Genomic DNA, 16,292 nt, shown 5'->3' with positions numbered 1-16,292 from the left:
GGCCCCGCGGAGCGCCTGTAGCCGCCGCCGGGCCGCAGGCTGGCGAGCCGGGGCGCGCTGGCGGCGGCGGCGGCCGAGGAGAAGGAGGAGGAGGCGGGCGGGAGCCAGCCGCCGGCCGCGCCGCCGCCCCACAAGAGGATGAAGAAGCGGAAGGAGCTGAACGCCCTCATCGGCCTGGCCGCCGACGGCCGCAGGAAGAAGCCCGCCAAGAAGGGCTCGGGCCACCGGCTGCTGCGCACCGAGCCGCCCGCCTCCGACTCCGAGTCCAGCTCCGAGGAGGACGAGTTCTCCGGGACGCGGGGCCGCTGCGGAAAGTGAGTCCCGGGCCGGCGGGGCCCTGCTCGGACGGGTCCTGCCCGGTTTCGCGGCTGGGGCTGTGAGGGGGCGTGTGGGGCTGGGGACTGCCAGGGACACCCGGAGAGTGTCCGACCCCGCAGGTCGCCTGTCTGGGGATAGAAGTATCATCGGGTCGCAGAGTGGCTTGGCTTGGAAGGGACCTTAAAGATCATCTAGTTCCAAGCCACGGCCAGGGACATCTCCCACTGGACCATCCTCTGCCTTTTTATTATGTTTTTTTTTTTTTTTTTTTTTCTGTTTTGTGCTCCACGCAGCACAAGCCCTTGTGGACTAAACTTGGGGAGATGCTGGGCGCAGTTTCCCGTGTGTGTGTGTGCTCAGCCTGCGGGCTGGCACGGTGCTGCTTTTCTCGGGGACGTGCTGTGCTTTTGCCAGTAAATAAGCTTTTCAGTTAAGTAACAGCATTAATAATGGGCCTCTGTGCATACCTGAAGGTAGGCATGTCTCAGGGAAACCTGGGCTTTCACAATTTAGAACGCTCTAGAAGTAACATTTTGGTAATTCCTTGTTTCCGAGCGTGTTTTTCAAGCTATCAAGCAGATGCACCTGGCATAACTTTATGTCGGCAGAGCAGGATATTTTAGTAAAGGAAACCTGACAGCTGCTTTTAAATATGCTAGATGTGCCTATTGAGGATAAACTGAATAGAGAGTAACAGCCCTGACCTGACTTTATAGCTTTATTTACTCCTGAAAATGCTCTTTGTTAGCCCTTGCCAGCCAAAATGTGTGTTGTTAAAATACTGTCCCTTACTTTGTAGCATTTAAAATAACACTTTTCTAGGCACTGCTGTATACTGACAAGCTGTTACTTTGTTTTCTGCAGGGGAGACTACCTGCGGTGCTGCAGGTTCTGTTACCCTTTATGTGCGTTTGTCATTCTTGCTGCTTGTGTGGTCGCGTGTGTTGGCTTAGTCTGGATGCAGGTGGCTCTCAAGGAGGATTTGGATGCAATAAAGGAGAAGTTTCGGACTAGTAAGTATGAATGTAGCTACTGTTTCACATTTTCTTTGGTTGCTTGCTCAGTCAAAGTCTGAAAATACTGAGTAGACAAATAACATCTGAATTGAGGAGCGCTCTGGGCCAAGAACAGAGAAACTTGGTGAATTTAAGGTGAATGCTAGATATTCTTGCCTGCTTTGTTTCCTTTGAGGAGCAGGGACACTGGACTGGGTGGGCCTGTAGTTGCTTGTGGATACATTTCTAAAATTCCTGACTTTGATCTTCAGAGTGCTCTCTTCCAAAGGACAAGTTCTGATCAGACCTGTCAAAGCAGTCTAGGGAATTCTGAAAAAAAAAAAATACGGTTTTGTCTTGAACTCTTTTAAAACCTCTGATACTTGCTATGGAATTCCTGCCATTTGAATGTTGCTTCAGTACTAGGTTTTCTCTGTGTATCCTCTGAATGTTTGTTTTGCTTGCACTGACCTGTTCTTGTTCAACTTTTATGTCAGATTTCGTGTGGTGTGGAGTTAATATGTTTCATGTTTTGAAGGGCGGAGTTAAGATGAAGTATTTTGCTTGTAAAGCTCAGGTTTTCTCTGTCCATGTCAAGATTCCCATGCCAAGACTTTCAAGATAATAACTTCTGTAGGCTGAGGTAAAACAAATGGTGATATGTGCATGTAAGGTATGCTCTTGGCTCTCTGTACCTCACCTCTGGGCGCACGATGTGTTTTGGTGCCTTATGTTAGTAGTGTTTGAAATCCTGTGTAGATTAAAAAGGTGAGGAAAGGAGTTGTCTTGGTTGTGATAAAAGAGGCGTTGAGGAAGTGTGTGTAGAAATTCTTTGGTGTTTGGGTGTTCCTGTTCAGGAGTGTGAGCTGGGAGTTGTCTGCCAAGGTGGAACAGGCTGGCAGGGTGTGAGAGGCTTGCTGTCCACCCATTCTGCAGGATACCTTCAGTTCCAGGTGCTGCTTTGAGGCTGTTTCTGTGTTCTGGTTCAGGACCTGCTGCTCTTCATGAACTGCTCCCCTTTAAGGGTGTGCTGCTTGTAAAAGTTTAGCACTGGGACAGCATTTGTTGGCTTTGGTGTAGCTAAGTTTCATCATTGCTGTTGGACACAGAGCTCTTTGTTACAGCAGCTGTTCTCCCTGTCTGGCAATTACAGATGGCCTTGTTTTCCTCTTAATAGCTCTGATAGAAAAGCTGTGCATTTAATGCTTTGCCTGGTGATAAACGTGTCAGATTTCCTTGCCATCATAATGCCATGCCTAGGAGCTGGATGGGAGCCTCATAATGAGGCACAGAATTTAAATACAACAACAAAAAAAGCAGGCAGCAAGAACAACCTGGTTCTCAAAGGTAACATTTTGCCTTGGTGAAGTGTGTGGGTGAATAGAGAAACAAATGCAGGTGACCTCCATCTGTGATACAGCAAGTTTGGAAAAGGAACTTTTCTCTGAATCTTCATCCAGACTTTTTTCCCTTAAGAGCAGGTGTTTGTGACAGTATTTGGTATGTTCTGCCATCCTTTGCACAAAGTAAGGATGGGATGAGTGCTTTTTATAAACAAGATGTCTTTGCATCAAGTGTGTTTGGAACAGGAGGAAGTCATGTAGTGTTTTCCCTTCAGTTGTCAGCAGTGATGCTAAGAACATAGGGCATTTAACCTTCCTAGTGCCCCAAAAAACTCTTCAAGTGGAGTCCCACTGTTCACAGTGACAGTGAGAAAATGGAAAATAATTTGTCTACAAGAGCCTAAAAATACATGAGACTTAGTGTGAGCTGCTTGTGTCAAATGCACAAATTAGTTCTCAGTCTGTTCTGGCTAAAATACACCTTTCAAGGTCTTACCTACCCAGAAGCATTTGGACCTTGGGTGGTCCAGTGCAGATTTCTTTGCACCTAGAAAGTATTTCTAGAACCTGCTTAAAGAGAAGTGAGGTGGGTTTCTGAATATGCACAGCTTTCCAGTTTTGTGTGTTTGGGCTTCTCCTTTTGACTGGATGGGTCACACTTGGAAGTTTATTCTGGGATCTGCCAAGTGCCATCACACAGGTGCCACTGCTCTTGGCAGTCTGCTCTGAACAAGGGCTCATTGTTGTGGAGCTTTCCAGTGCTGCCTTACAGGGTGGACGTGCAGCTTTTGGAGAACTCTGTCATCTTCATCTCAGAACCTTTGCTTATTTGTTTCTCAGACGTGGGGATTTAGAATTGCCTCACAGCACAGCTAAACAGCTTAGTCACTGCAGATCTGGAAGAGCTGCATTTCTGAGGCTCACTGGAATTGCTTTGAGCTGCATGTTTCCCCCTTCCTGTAATATTAATTGCAGTAATAACTGACTTAATTTCCAAGGACCTTGTTTACTGATTTGTTTACCAACAGCATTAGTGCCTAAGCTTGTACTTAATATTTTTTCAGTTGTTTTTATGTCACACAGAGCAACTAATTACATTAATCTCCTTGGAATTCACTTCATTGTCAGCAGCCCCTCTGCAGGTTTGAAAAGGACACTGAGGTTCATTTCACCTGCCTCCTTTGCCCTGGAACTGTTGGCAACTCTTTATTCACAGGCCCATTACTATTTCATGCTCCCCTGTGGAGGTAATGCAAAATAACTGCACTAAATAAAGACCTACTGAGGTTTGCCAGAATGACAGGACTATGCAAAGTGTTAAATTTAGTACAGTCTCTCTGGGTTCTCTCTGCAGATATTGGTACTCTTAAAACAAAAAATAGCTGTCATTCTGAGCAAACACTGAATCCAGACTGGCAATAAACCTCTATATAGAAACTGTTATTGCCTTCTTTCACTGCTGTGGATGTTGTTGTTTGTAATTTATTTTATGCCTTTTAGTGTTGTTTGCCTGGATCTTTGTTTTGGTTTGCTTTTAATTATATTATCATTCTTTTAGTGGAATCTAATCAAAAGACATCATTCCAAGAAATTCCTAAACTGAATGAAGATTTGGTGCAGAACCAAAAGCAGCTAGAACAAATTGAGACTGGAGAACTGGGGCTGAGTAAAATTTGGATCAATATCACAGAGATCAATAAACAGGTGAGAGGGAATCAGACCTTTATTTTGAAAAATAAAAAAATATTCCATTCAGTTCTTTTTAATGGAAATTAATTTTATGTAAGGACTTCTGTAGCCATATACATAGCTTTTATTTTTAAAGTTCAAATAGGGTATAAACCTTATTATAAACAAGCAAAAAACAGCTTGAGCATCCAGCTGGGCTGGAGACTGATCACAAGAGGAGAAATTGCATAACTGGTGGAGGGAGTTCAGGCAGAATTTAAAAGAACTCAAGAACTGTGCAATTCTTAATTTTCCTGCCAAATAATTGTGATGTTTATGACGAGAGCTCTGACATTTCAAATTTCTGAGAGCATTTTGTAAGTGTTTGAAAGAGTTACCTGCCTCAGAGCAAGCTCCTGTTGCTACAAACTAAGGCCTGGTGTCCTGTGAGTATAAAAGCTGCTAACACACACTCAGCCTCTGAGCTGGTGTAAATCTTGGCTCTGCTGATGGGGCTAGAGCTAAGCCACTTAGCAGAGAGCTCTTTGCTCAGCTGCTCTATTAACTCACACTTCAAATGAAGCACCCAGCAAGGCTTTTACTGCAGTTTCTGCCCTGCAGGGTAAAAGTTCAGAGCTGCTCACAGTGAATGGTATCAAGAGGTGTATGTGGGGAACTCTTCTTGACCCAGCTGCTCTGGTTTAATTTGTTAGAGTACTGTAGTGCCTGCTTAGATTGATTTTTCTTCAGTCCCATGTGGTGGTTAAGTGCTCACTGAGGCACATCTGAAAATTTGATTTGCTTTCTTTAGCATCTCACTGTTTTAGCCACAGTTATTCAGGCTCTTCATGAGACTTAAAATGCTCTTATCTGCACCTGGCTGTTAAAGATACTTGCACGTGGTTCTTGCAGGCCCTCAGGTTACTTCAGGGTCTGGTTACACTCTGAGCCAGATCTTCAGGGGATCAACATTTTCTTGCTGTTTTTTTATTAATCTGTGAATTGTTGGGATGTGCTGCTGGGAATAATCTCAGCTGGTGTTCACAGCTGTGAGCTAGAGAGTCTGCATGCCAGCTGGTTTACATTGACCTAATGTAAAATTAGGATCTTTTCCTCAGCTTGCAAAACAACTTTATTTTTAAACCAGAAGAAAGTGAATTTTAGTCTGTTCCACTAGTGTAGCAGAGGGTTTGGATGATGGGTGCAGCTTTGCCATCACTCAGCTGGAGAGGTTGCATGGCTTTGCTGGGTTTTCTCAGACAGGTTTCATTGCTAAATACAGAAGTGGATGATGGTTTCCTCCACATGAAGACTTCTTGCACAATTCTTTGAGTCTTTCTTGGGCATCACCCTCTCTCTAGGAGGATCAATGTAAAACTGGCAGAGGATACCTTACTGAAAAGAAGGGTTTTCTGTGGCTTTCATTTGGTTTTAAAAAATAGTTAAATAAAAACTTGCTCTTTTGTAAGAGGCAGAATATTTTTAATGTAGCCTCGGCAAGATTTCTAACCTAGAGATAGGGGTGGTTTTTGTGTGCACATGTGTAATTTTGTGTTGCCTTATGTTTTAATGTTTCACATTAAGCCATCAGTATTGGGGGAGGTCAGGATCAGGATTGTGTTGCCTAATTCTAAGTACTCCTTTTTGGTTTTAGATATCACTATTGACCTCAACAGTAAATCATCTCAAAAACAATATAAAATCTGCTGCTGACCTGATTTCTCTTCCCCTCACAGTAGAGAAACTTCAGAAGGTAAGTTCTGTAAATGTGGCTACCACTAAATGTGTTCTGTGTGTTAAGCTGCAGCTGAGCTCTTGGGGTAGCACTGACAGCAGGAGCTACCTGAGCTGCAAGGAATATTTGTCTTTAAAATTTGACTTCATAAATTGTATGGTCCTAGCTAAAAAATGTAAAGGCTTTGTTTATCCCTTTTGGAGATGCATTTGTTTGTATTGTGCTGTCCCATGTGCACCTTGCAGCTGATCTTTCTGGTTACTTTCTTTCAAGTTGCTAATCTTAATATCATGTGAGACACTTGGAAAAAGTTTTATAACTGCATGCAAATAGGTGGTTTGTTTAGCTGTTTTAATTGGAAAACGAAATGTATTGCTGTCTGTTAATACAATGTCTGACTGTGTGCCTTGCTGAGCATTCTTTACCAAAGAACTGTCCTGTTTATTTAGGTTAAAAGAATGGCTTCTTGAAATGTGCCTGGTTATTCCATGGCAGTTCTGTTTATTTAGCAATAAAAATTTATGTTGGGCTAACACCTAATGTTACTCCAGTCTTTGTGGCATTATGGGTTGCCACATCTCATTTCCTATCCCTACAGAATTAATGTATAATTAACAAGATAGTGACATGCAAAGCTATGAGTGTGGTGTGGCTGATGGGGCTGCCAGGATTTCTTTTTCTGGGAGGAGTACAAAGCTGTTTCCTAAGCTCCTTATTTGCTGCTACAAGCAGGCTGGATTTTCGCTGTGTCCTGGTCAGAAGCCAGTCTGAAGGCATGTTGCTGTCAGCAGGAGTGTGGCCAGCAGGACCAGGGCAGTGATTGTCCTCCTGTACTGGGCACTGCTGAGGCCACACCTCAAATCCTGTGCCCAGGTCTGGGCCCCTCAGTTCAGGGAGGGCATTGAGGGGCTGGAGGGTGTCCAGAGAGGGCAGTGGAGCTGGGCAAGGGTCTGAGGAGGGGCAGCTGGGAGTGTTTAGCTTGGAGAAAAGGAGGCTCAGGGGGGATCTTAGCGCTCTCCACAGCTCTCTGAAAGGAGGTTGCAGCCAGGTGGGGGGGTCAGGCTGTTCTCTCAAGTGACAAGGGGGATAGGACAAGAGGAAATAACCTAAAGCTCTGCCAGTGGAGGTGTAGATTGGATTACAAGAAAAATTTCTTCACTGAATAGTTTGTCAAACACTGGCTGCCCAGGGAGCTACTGCAGTTGCTGTCCCTGAAGATATTTAAAGGGCATGGATAGGAGCTTGGGGACATGGATTAGTGGTAGGCTTGGCATTGCTGAGTTAACAGCTGGACTCAGTCTTAGAGGTCATTGCCAGCCTAAGTGATCCTATGACAAGATTGCCTTTCTTATGTGGGATTTGGTTATCTTGAGCCTTTTCCCTTGTAGGTACCATTCCTGGAAATAAGGATGCCTGCTGGTGTTAAAATCCTGAGGGATTACTGAGGGAATTCCTCTTGGGCAGTGGCTTTTGTTCCTGGTGCTCAAGGTGTCCTGAGGTTCTCCAGGGCACAGGTTGCATTGGGTGTAGTTTGCAGTTTTGAGTGCATAAAAACTTCCAGATTCTTCCAAGTTATGTGCCTGATTTTGTTTCACTAACAAAATGTTGTGTTTAACTGATTGGTCCTTTGGGACAGTGCAGTTTGGGGAAGGCTGAGCTTTCTATCATCTTTTTTATTGCAGACTGTAGCCAACATAGGTAGCACCCTTACCAGTGTGGCTCATGATGTTGAAAATATACAGACAGCTATTGAGGAATACAAGAAATCCATAGAAATACTCCAGAATGATGTGGTAAGAAAAATACACACTGCTTTCACACTGCCTAATATGAAGCAAGTAAAAGAAATGCTTGAAGTTTGGGGTTGTCAGAATATTGATGTAGTTTGTTGGTTGAATTAAAATTCTCTATAAGGATGAAATGACTGACTGTCTTCAGCAAAAAACTACTAACTGTGTTTATCCTGACCTCTCACTTGGCATTATTGAACCATTAATTACAGTTTTTCAGCTAAACTGCAGTACAAGAATTCTTGCAGATAAAATCTGAATTAGACACATAATTAAGCTTGATTCAGTCAGTGGGTGTTCTGAAAACATTGCAGATATGGCAGCATGTATGGTAGCAGTGAAATGTGTATCATAATACTTCATTAAATGGGGAAGAGTTAATTAGGGGGGTTTAATGAAAATAAATTTGGACCTTAAGTGTTTAACTATTAGCCTAGTTAAGATACTGCATGCACAGCAGACTGAGTGACTGTACTTGTAACAAAACATCCTTAGCTACAGTTTGCCAGTTATTAAACATTTATTCACAAGGATTTTGTAACACAATTTTCTACTTCTTTCCTTAGAGGGAATTAAAACAACTGCCTTCACTTCCCTCCACTGTTGTTCCAAGGACTGAGGGAAATCAGACAGAATACTGCAAAAAGGTATTTTTCTCCCTTGTATAAGGAATTTTGCTACAAGTGTCATGGATATGTGACTTACCCATGTGTTTTGCAGTACTGTAGTGTGCAAAAAGTGTTTTTTATCAAGACAATGCAGATAGCATGCTTTAAAGCAAATAATAAAATAATTTTGCTCTAGTTTGTTCCTGTGTACGTGCAAACAGGAAAGTGCCCTGGTCTGAGAAAGGGGTTTTTTTTTGTGTTCTGATGGGTGAGGAGTAAAAAGAGTGAAACCAATATCTGACAAATTATAGGTGTGCTTTGCTAAAGTAAATGAAAACAAGTTAAAGGCTTTTAGTGGAGTGGATTTTATGGCAGGTATTTGCTAATCTGAGCAAACTTGGGAGTGGCATCTACTGAGTCACTCTCACTGTAATGAGGTGTGGAAAACATTAATTCAGCAACCAAAAAAAAATTAAAAAGGTTAATGTGTAGGTGTTCAGCTGAATGGGTTAGAAGAGAATGACTGCATTTACTTACATTTAATACAGTCAATATCTTCCTCAAAAATGAATCCTGTATATAAATATGCCCAGTACATGCTTTCTTGGGAAAAATCATTGTTGTGCTTACAAAGCTTGACCTGCAAAATGAGATGAATAGGCTTCCTGTGCTCACTGCACAGCTGAAGTGATTATATTAGCAACAAAGAGGTTAGCCCTGGGGAAGAATCTCAGTTTCAAACTTTTAGAAAGTTAGAATAACTTTCTGGAAGCTTCCAGTTGGATGTTTTCAGTGGTGTCAGAGGAGAGCCAGCCTGAAGCCTGCCCAGTTAAACTGGGTCAGTCGTGTTGTTAATAGCAGGAGTTGCTGCAGAGGTTGGGTAAACTGACACAGGCTCTGTTTATATTTCAGGAAAGCCAGGCACTGCATGCAGCTTTGGAACAGCTAAATAATACTGTAGTGGTGTACCAAAAGTTGAATGAAATCAAGCTTCTAAATGTGGATTCAGCCATTGGCAACCTCAGCCGGAAAGTTACGCTGTTGGAAAACTCTCCCCTGGTTGTGAAAAACCCCGACAAAAGAGAGAACTCATCCACCATCGTGGTAAGGGTTTGATGGCTCAGGGTGTCCCCTCAGGCTGCTACTTCCCTTAGACTGCAGATACAGTTTTTCAGAGCTAACTCAAGAAAATGTCAGAGTGAAACTTGAGATATTTAGGAGTTCATTTATAAAAGGCTCGAGTTTGTTCCTGAACAGATAACCAGCATTAAGAGTGTCTCAGAAGCAGTATTCCATTTCTTTCCCGCAAAATCTACAGGAAAGTGTCCAAAACACTGTGACATTTAAGAGTCATGTGGTTGTTTTATGAGGCAGGATTCACAAACTGAGCTATGTTTCAGGAATCACTCTGGCATAGATATGTTAAGGCCCACTGAGGGGCTAAGTGGGACTCTGCATTTGTTCAACAGTGGTTAAATTCTACAAAAACCCAGTAATAAAAAAAACCTGATAAATAAGTTCATAAATTCTCCTTCATAAATTCTTCCAGTGTTTTCTGTTTGCCACACTGGGCTCAGTCTGTGAGAACATGTTCTATGTTTAACAATAAAGGCACATGCTGACGTTGCTGTGGTAAATTATATAACCCATTTTTATGACTTCATGTTTATTCTATAATCTGTCTGCCCTGGCTTATCTCTGCTTAATGTTTGCCAAATTTGAAAGAAACTCTGTTATAGAAAATAAAAAGCATATGAGTAAACTCTCCTCTGTTTTTTCTCTAGGGGAATAATGCAACTACCTCTGTAAGAGTGGAAAATGAAGATCAACTAGATAGTGAAACTCAGTCAAATAAAGAACTGAAGGTAAAGTAAGGAAATACAAATTACACTGGATTAGTAGAGCATGTAATTGTCTTTCTAAATATGTTTTAAATGGACCTTAATTGAGCAAAGGTCTGCAAAGAGGCGCTGAAGGAGTCAATGACTTGCTGAGAGCCCCTCTCAGTAATGTTCCATCACTGGCTGGGAGTGAGTACAACTAAATGGCCAAACTGTGGGCTGGGAATAGGAGGGGATGCTGCTGAGTTTAGTTTCCATCTGCTGGAAAGAAGGTGGGTGAGTGAGCCAGCTGCACTGTCATTTCTGCTGCACTGTCATTTCTGGGCTTGTACTGATGTGAACTCAACCTGTCCTTGGGAATATACTAATTAATAGAGTAAGGGAGCTGCAGATTAAAAAATATGCTTGTTTTATTTTAGCAGAGATGCAGTGGCTCCTGCACAAAGGCATTCACTAGTGCAGACAAGCCTTTGAAACAATGATGCAGTTTAGTTAATGTGCAAGTGCTCACTCCCAAGTATGCTTGACTGTTTTATATTATACCTTTCCAGTGTCTTGCTCTTTTCTGTAGGAAATACAGAAAGTAAACATCAGATGCTTTTGTAATGAGTGTATGCAAAATAATTGACTGTTTTTCAGGTTGAGGTACTGATTCTGCTGTTTTCCTACAGACCATGTGAATTTATTAATTGTATCTTCCTATAGATTATTTATTTATTTATTTATTTATTGTTTTTAAGTCTTGTTTATAATTTTAAACTTGATCAGCCTGGATACCTCAAAGTCAGTCAGAAGTGCTGACATATTTTAAATTACTACCTTTTCTGGTCTCCTCCATTTACTGTAGAGGTGCATTTTAAGATTTTTTTTTTTGGCACATATGCAGGAAGCAGGAACTACTAGAGATCCTCAGGTATCAAAACTAAAAGAGACTCTTCAGCTGATCAGTGCTCTCACAAGCAAGTCAGAAAATGACAGACCCATTGAGGCATCAAAGAATGGTAAGAATGTCTTGAAACAGTAATCCATAAATCTGAAGCTTCCCTGTGTAATTCAAAGAATTACTAATTAAGATGGATAATTAGACTGCTCCTTAAGATTTTGATGAAGGCTTTTTAGTTAAAGTGGTAGGAAACTGAAGTTGCTAAAACAGAAAATTGTGTATGACTCCAAAAGTTTGAAGGTGATTTAAAAGATGTATGGCAGGATTCACGTGGATCAGTAGCTGGTGTTTGAGGGCAGGCAGTGATTAACTAAAACTTTATACCCAGTAACGTCTGGTTTTGCTTTTTCAAAACGTAAGTGTGACAGATAGGAAAGGTGTCTGCCTCTGCTGACTTCAGTTCTGCACTTGGCTGAACATCAGATTTTTTAATACTTCATTACAATAGAACTGTGCTGCTTGTTCTTTCCAAGCAGGTGCTTGGAAGCTTACACCTTGTTGTTGGGGAATGTTGGTATTGATAAGGTGAAAGCAACCCAGATGCAATTTGCTTAATGAAGCTTCTTCAGCACCCTCAGAGTGGGGAGCAGAAAACACTCCCAAGTCATTCTTTGTATGGGAGTTTATAAATAGTAAGTAAATAAACACCTCCTAGTACAGAATGAAAGATTAAAGCTGTGTGACTGTTCTTTCAATTAAAGTAAAAAGGAACAACACTGCTACATTCTGAAATATTGCAGCTACAATATTGCTACATTCTGAATATTCTTATCCCACAGAGCTGCTGTGATTTAAAAAAAAAATCACTCTTATTGGATTTTTATTTGGTTTAGGTAGCTGTAATTCTGTGGAATTAGTAAGACTAATAGGAATTGTTTTGTAACAGTTGAAAGTAGTCAGACTACTACAGCAAAGCCCACAGACCTTTCAAGGGTGGCTTCGAGGTCAGCTGGTGACAACACAGAGAGAAATGGGCAGCTGAGCCATCTGTCCTTGCCAGGAATTTCCAGCATCGAAGGTATGTCCGTTTTAGGCTGACCTTTTCTTCTGAGTATTTCATGTAAATGTTTAGGAGAGGATAAGTATAAACATTCTGGGAGGTGTGAGGTCAATTTTAAAAGCTTGAGGATAATGTTGGTTTTTTTTAAAGCAATTAAGAAAAAAACTGAAAGAAAAGCATGTAAAAGAAAAGAAAGTGATTTTTAAGCAGGAGTGTGCATTATTAGTGAATTATAATTGTTTTGAGTACCAAAGTACTACATTGAGTGCCCCAGAGACTGGGAGCAAAGTCAAGGGCAGAATTAACATGCTGAAGGAAACAGAAGTAGCTATGAGTGTGTATGTTCTGGGGCTTTTTTCTGTTCTGTATTTTTTTTTTCCAAGAGAACACTGCCTGGTCAGATGAATGGTTTCTGGATCTTGCTGTTCAGTCTCTTCAGCTCCTGAAAGGGCAACTCTTTGCATCAGGAAGTGAATGGACACTTTTCCCTTTATATCATCTGTCCTGTTGGTATAGCAACAGTCCTTCAGAGCTTGCTTTTGTGGGGGATAACTGCATCTGTATGCAGTTAGTGGTTGTAAAATGGGCTGTTAGTTGTAGCCCGAAATAGGGATTACTTTCTTCAGATTTAGTGTAATTTAATCCAGAAATGTTCATGCTTTTTTCTCCTAAACTGTTACCAGCAGCTTGTGACAACACAGGAGGCAAACTCCTCACTCAGAGATGCTGTTTGTAATCACTGGGTGCTGAGACAGTGCTGTAAAACTGGGAAAGCAGCTTTAGGATATTCCTGTGGATTTAGAGGAGCTGTTTCTCAGTCCTTGTTCTCTTTGCAGATCTTCAGAAACTGTTTGAAAAAGCACCTGCAGATGCTGATGGAAAACTCTCATACAAAGACCTTCAAAAGCTGTTTGGCTCCACAGCCCAAGAATCACAGAGCTTTAAGGAGTTTGACACAGATGGAGATGAGAAATACACACTAAAAGAACTGAGATCAGCATTAGGTCTATAGGGTATATGTTTAGGAATGTGATATTGGTGGATGTTACTGTAGCTAAAGGAAGCTACAGACATGAAAATCTATGGCTGCACTTTCCCAGTGTTTGACTGATCTTTGAAGCTAAATTACTGTACACATTACCACCTCTTTTTCAGTTGCATTTATTGAAAAGAAATTTACAAATTTATATGTCAATAGGACATAATATTGGGACTTTGTTAAAATCAAGAAAATTCCCAAACTTGGAAACATTTTCCTCTCATTATTTCCTTTTCAAGGGAGTTATTGCTTATAATTTAAAATGTGTACATACTAAAATAAAACTATGGTTTTATATTTCACTGAAATTTGCCTTAAATTAGAGAGCTGCACTTTATGTAGAGCAGAAGGGAAATCTGTCTTGTGAAGATGGGCTGCTTCTGCTTGTAAATATTTGAGATAGAGTAAATTATGCATATTTAAGGACAAGTTGTGTCAGGGGCTGCGTTGGTAGTAATCTGTTTATAATGAGAGACTGAGCCTGGAATGAAGGTTTAAGAGATTCAGCTAAATTTCTGATTTTTACTAACTATGTCCATGAATAAATTTGGCCTCAGTCAGAGGGAAGCAGGAGGGGTAAGTCACGCCCATCTATAGCAGGATGTATTTTTAAAGGGAAGAGTTGAAAGTGTTTTTATATCATGAGCCTACAGGAGCAATTAACTTGCTGAGTGCTTGAGTTTTCACTTCAGCGTTGTTTAGGCTTTGCTGTGTTGCATTCAGATTATATTTTGTGAGATGAGCCTGTCTATTTATTTTTTTTAAATGAACATATTTAATAGCTTTAATAGATGCTTAAGAGGTAAAAGCCTCCAGTGCAGCCTGCTGAGCAGCACCTGAGCAGTTCACATCTCAGTGCTGCTCTGGTACACTCCAGGAGTGTGAGCAGGTGGGAAGGCCCAGAGAACACTTGGGAGCTCTTTCCTGGCTATTGTGACCGTGATCCCTTCTTGGTACCTTTATTTTTTGTCTCCTTGCCAGCAGAAGGATGTAAAAAGCTGTGTAGGCATGTGCAATCCCATCATCATTCTGTACTGACACATGGTTTGTAAGTGAGGTTTCCTTACTAAAGGAACTTAGATCATAGTGGTGGATCTAAACACAGAGTGTATTTATCACCTTCTGGAACATTGAAAAATTACTTTAGCAGAGGGGATTCTCTTGCAGGCTAGATGAGGGCCAAGTTGGGTAATTGTGCTCACAAATATCGCTGATCTTGTTAAGAGTTTTTTGCATGATTAGTGAGTTGAAATTTCCCACCTCGCTGAAACATCAGCTTATGAGGAAGTCAGTTCATAAATGTTGACTTTTATATTACTTTAGACTGGATGTTTTATCAATAATTGTATTTTGGAAGTATGAAACAGCAAAGGAATGTACAAATTGGAGCCCTGTTACCCATTTCCTAAGCTTCTTTCACTGTTGCTCTTCTATCCTGTTTGGGTAACGCAGATGCCACCCAGAACCAAAATGCTTTTGATGTGACATTTGAAAACACCGTATTTAAAAACAAAACCAAACCAACCAACCTTGGCTTCAGAGAGGACAAGAAGCCAACACTTGCTTCTTGCCACTTCCCATACCCTTTTATACATTACTGTATAAATCCTTAACCAAATAAAGAAAAAAAAGCAATAAAATGTAACCATTCTGACATTTTATTTGTACATACTGTATCATAGCCATATGCCAGAGTTTGCAAAATATTTTTGGAAGTTTATTTGTATGAAATTTAACTTTATCTTAAAATTTAAAAGATTATAGTACTGCCTTGTGAAAATCTTTTAGTGTTTTGTTTTGTTGCAGTCTGCTTTATTTTTAGAAGGCTTTTCAGCAAGCAGTAGAGAAAATGCCAGCTAAACCTGCTGTGTGCTGTTGCACTGCCTGTGCCCAGGGAGCTCAGCTGGTCACACTGCTGGGACACGGCTGCCCAGGGCTGCTTCTTAACTTGCATGTGGAGGGCACAGTCGATGGCTGATTGCTGGGGTCACTTGTAGGATGGGCTTGTGCTGTCACTTAGACAAAATCTGAGCATTCCTAAGTACAGTGGTCTGTTCTGCAGCCTGGGGGCACCGGTCCCATCCCAGTGAGGGTTCTGCTATGCCGCTGCTCTCCATCCCGCACGCTTCCCAAAGCCCTGGTGCCAGGTGTGGGCAGGGCGCTCTCCCGTGTTTATTCACAGTGCAGATGAAAAGTCGTGAGTGTAGTAAATACGCTGGTCCGGATCCCCTCCCTGCCCTAACTCGTGCAGCTGCTGATGTGGTACCGAGGGGCGGCTGGATGCTCTGGGCAGCGAGTCCTTGAGAAAAATGCGATATCTGAGTGAAATCAAAACCAATGAAGTTGTGAGAGCAAACTGTAACAGAAAAAGAGCTCTGCCCTGCCGAGACTTGCTGCTGTGCCGTGATTCCTGGGTTCGCTTTCGGGCTGTACCTGTGGATTTGGGTGACCACTGTGTCCCTTCACCTGCGCCGGGAGCGGGGCCGTGCCCACCGCGCTTGTTGGCTCCGCGGCGCTCCAGCATGTGACGCGGCTTTGCTCTCAATAAAAGCTCCTTCCCAGCGTGCGGCTGCGGCCCGTTCCTGGCGGGGGAGGTGGGGCGGAGAGCGGGCCGGGCTGAGGGGAGCGGAGCGGAGCGCAGGCCGGGCTGAAGGGAGAGCGGAGCAGAAGGCAGGCCGGGCTGAAGGGAGAGCAGAGCGCGGGCCGGGCTGAGGGGAGAGCGGAGCGGAGGGCAGGCCCGGCTGAGGGGAGAGCGGAGCGGAGGGCAGGCCCGGCTGAGGGGAGAGCGGAGCTCGGGCCGGGCTGGGGGAAAGCGGAGCGGAGGGCAGGCTGGGCTGAGGGGAGAGCGGAGCGCTGGCTGGGCTGGGGGAGAGCGGAGCGGAGGGCAGGCCGGGCTGAGGGGAGAGCGGAGCGCGGGCCGGGCTCGGGGAGAGCGGAGGGCGGAGCGGGCTGAGGGGAGCGGAGCGCTGGCCGGGCTGGGGGAGGGCGGAGCGGGCTGAGGGTAGGGGAGCG

The 16,292-nt window shown here is 42.9% G+C and overlaps 1 protein-coding gene and 1 long non-coding RNA gene across 2 annotated transcripts; one reads left to right on the top strand and one right to left on the bottom strand.

Moving 5' to 3' along the window:
- Nucleotides 1-103: 103 nt before the first annotated feature.
- Nucleotides 104-15,060, top strand: EFCAB14 (EF-hand calcium binding domain 14). Its single transcript, XM_063166054.1, has 11 exons — nucleotides 104-314; nucleotides 1,183-1,331; nucleotides 4,215-4,360; nucleotides 5,979-6,077; nucleotides 7,742-7,852; nucleotides 8,416-8,496; nucleotides 9,370-9,561; nucleotides 10,242-10,322; nucleotides 11,185-11,299; nucleotides 12,128-12,259; nucleotides 13,078-15,060. The coding sequence occupies exons 1-11, from the start codon at nucleotides 139-141 to the stop codon at nucleotides 13,251-13,253; spliced, it is 1,458 nt and encodes a 485-aa protein (XP_063022124.1). The 5' UTR covers nucleotides 104-138; the 3' UTR covers nucleotides 13,254-15,060.
- Nucleotides 14,923-16,186, bottom strand: LOC134423217 (uncharacterized). The gene is made up of 2 exons (XR_010029029.1): nucleotides 15,714-16,186; nucleotides 14,923-15,579 (listed from the first exon to the last, which is right to left on the bottom strand). It is a non-coding gene; the product is annotated as an uncharacterized LOC134423217 (long non-coding RNA).
- Nucleotides 16,187-16,292: the final 106 nt, after the last annotated feature.

The sequence above is a fragment of the Melospiza melodia genome, chromosome 11 (assembly GCF_035770615.1).
Source record: "Melospiza melodia melodia isolate bMelMel2 chromosome 11, bMelMel2.pri, whole genome shotgun sequence".
Classification (NCBI taxonomy): domain Eukaryota; kingdom Metazoa; phylum Chordata; class Aves; order Passeriformes; family Passerellidae; genus Melospiza; species Melospiza melodia.
Note: the sequence above shows the minus strand (reverse complement) of the source record. Positions and strands in the feature narration are given on the sequence as shown.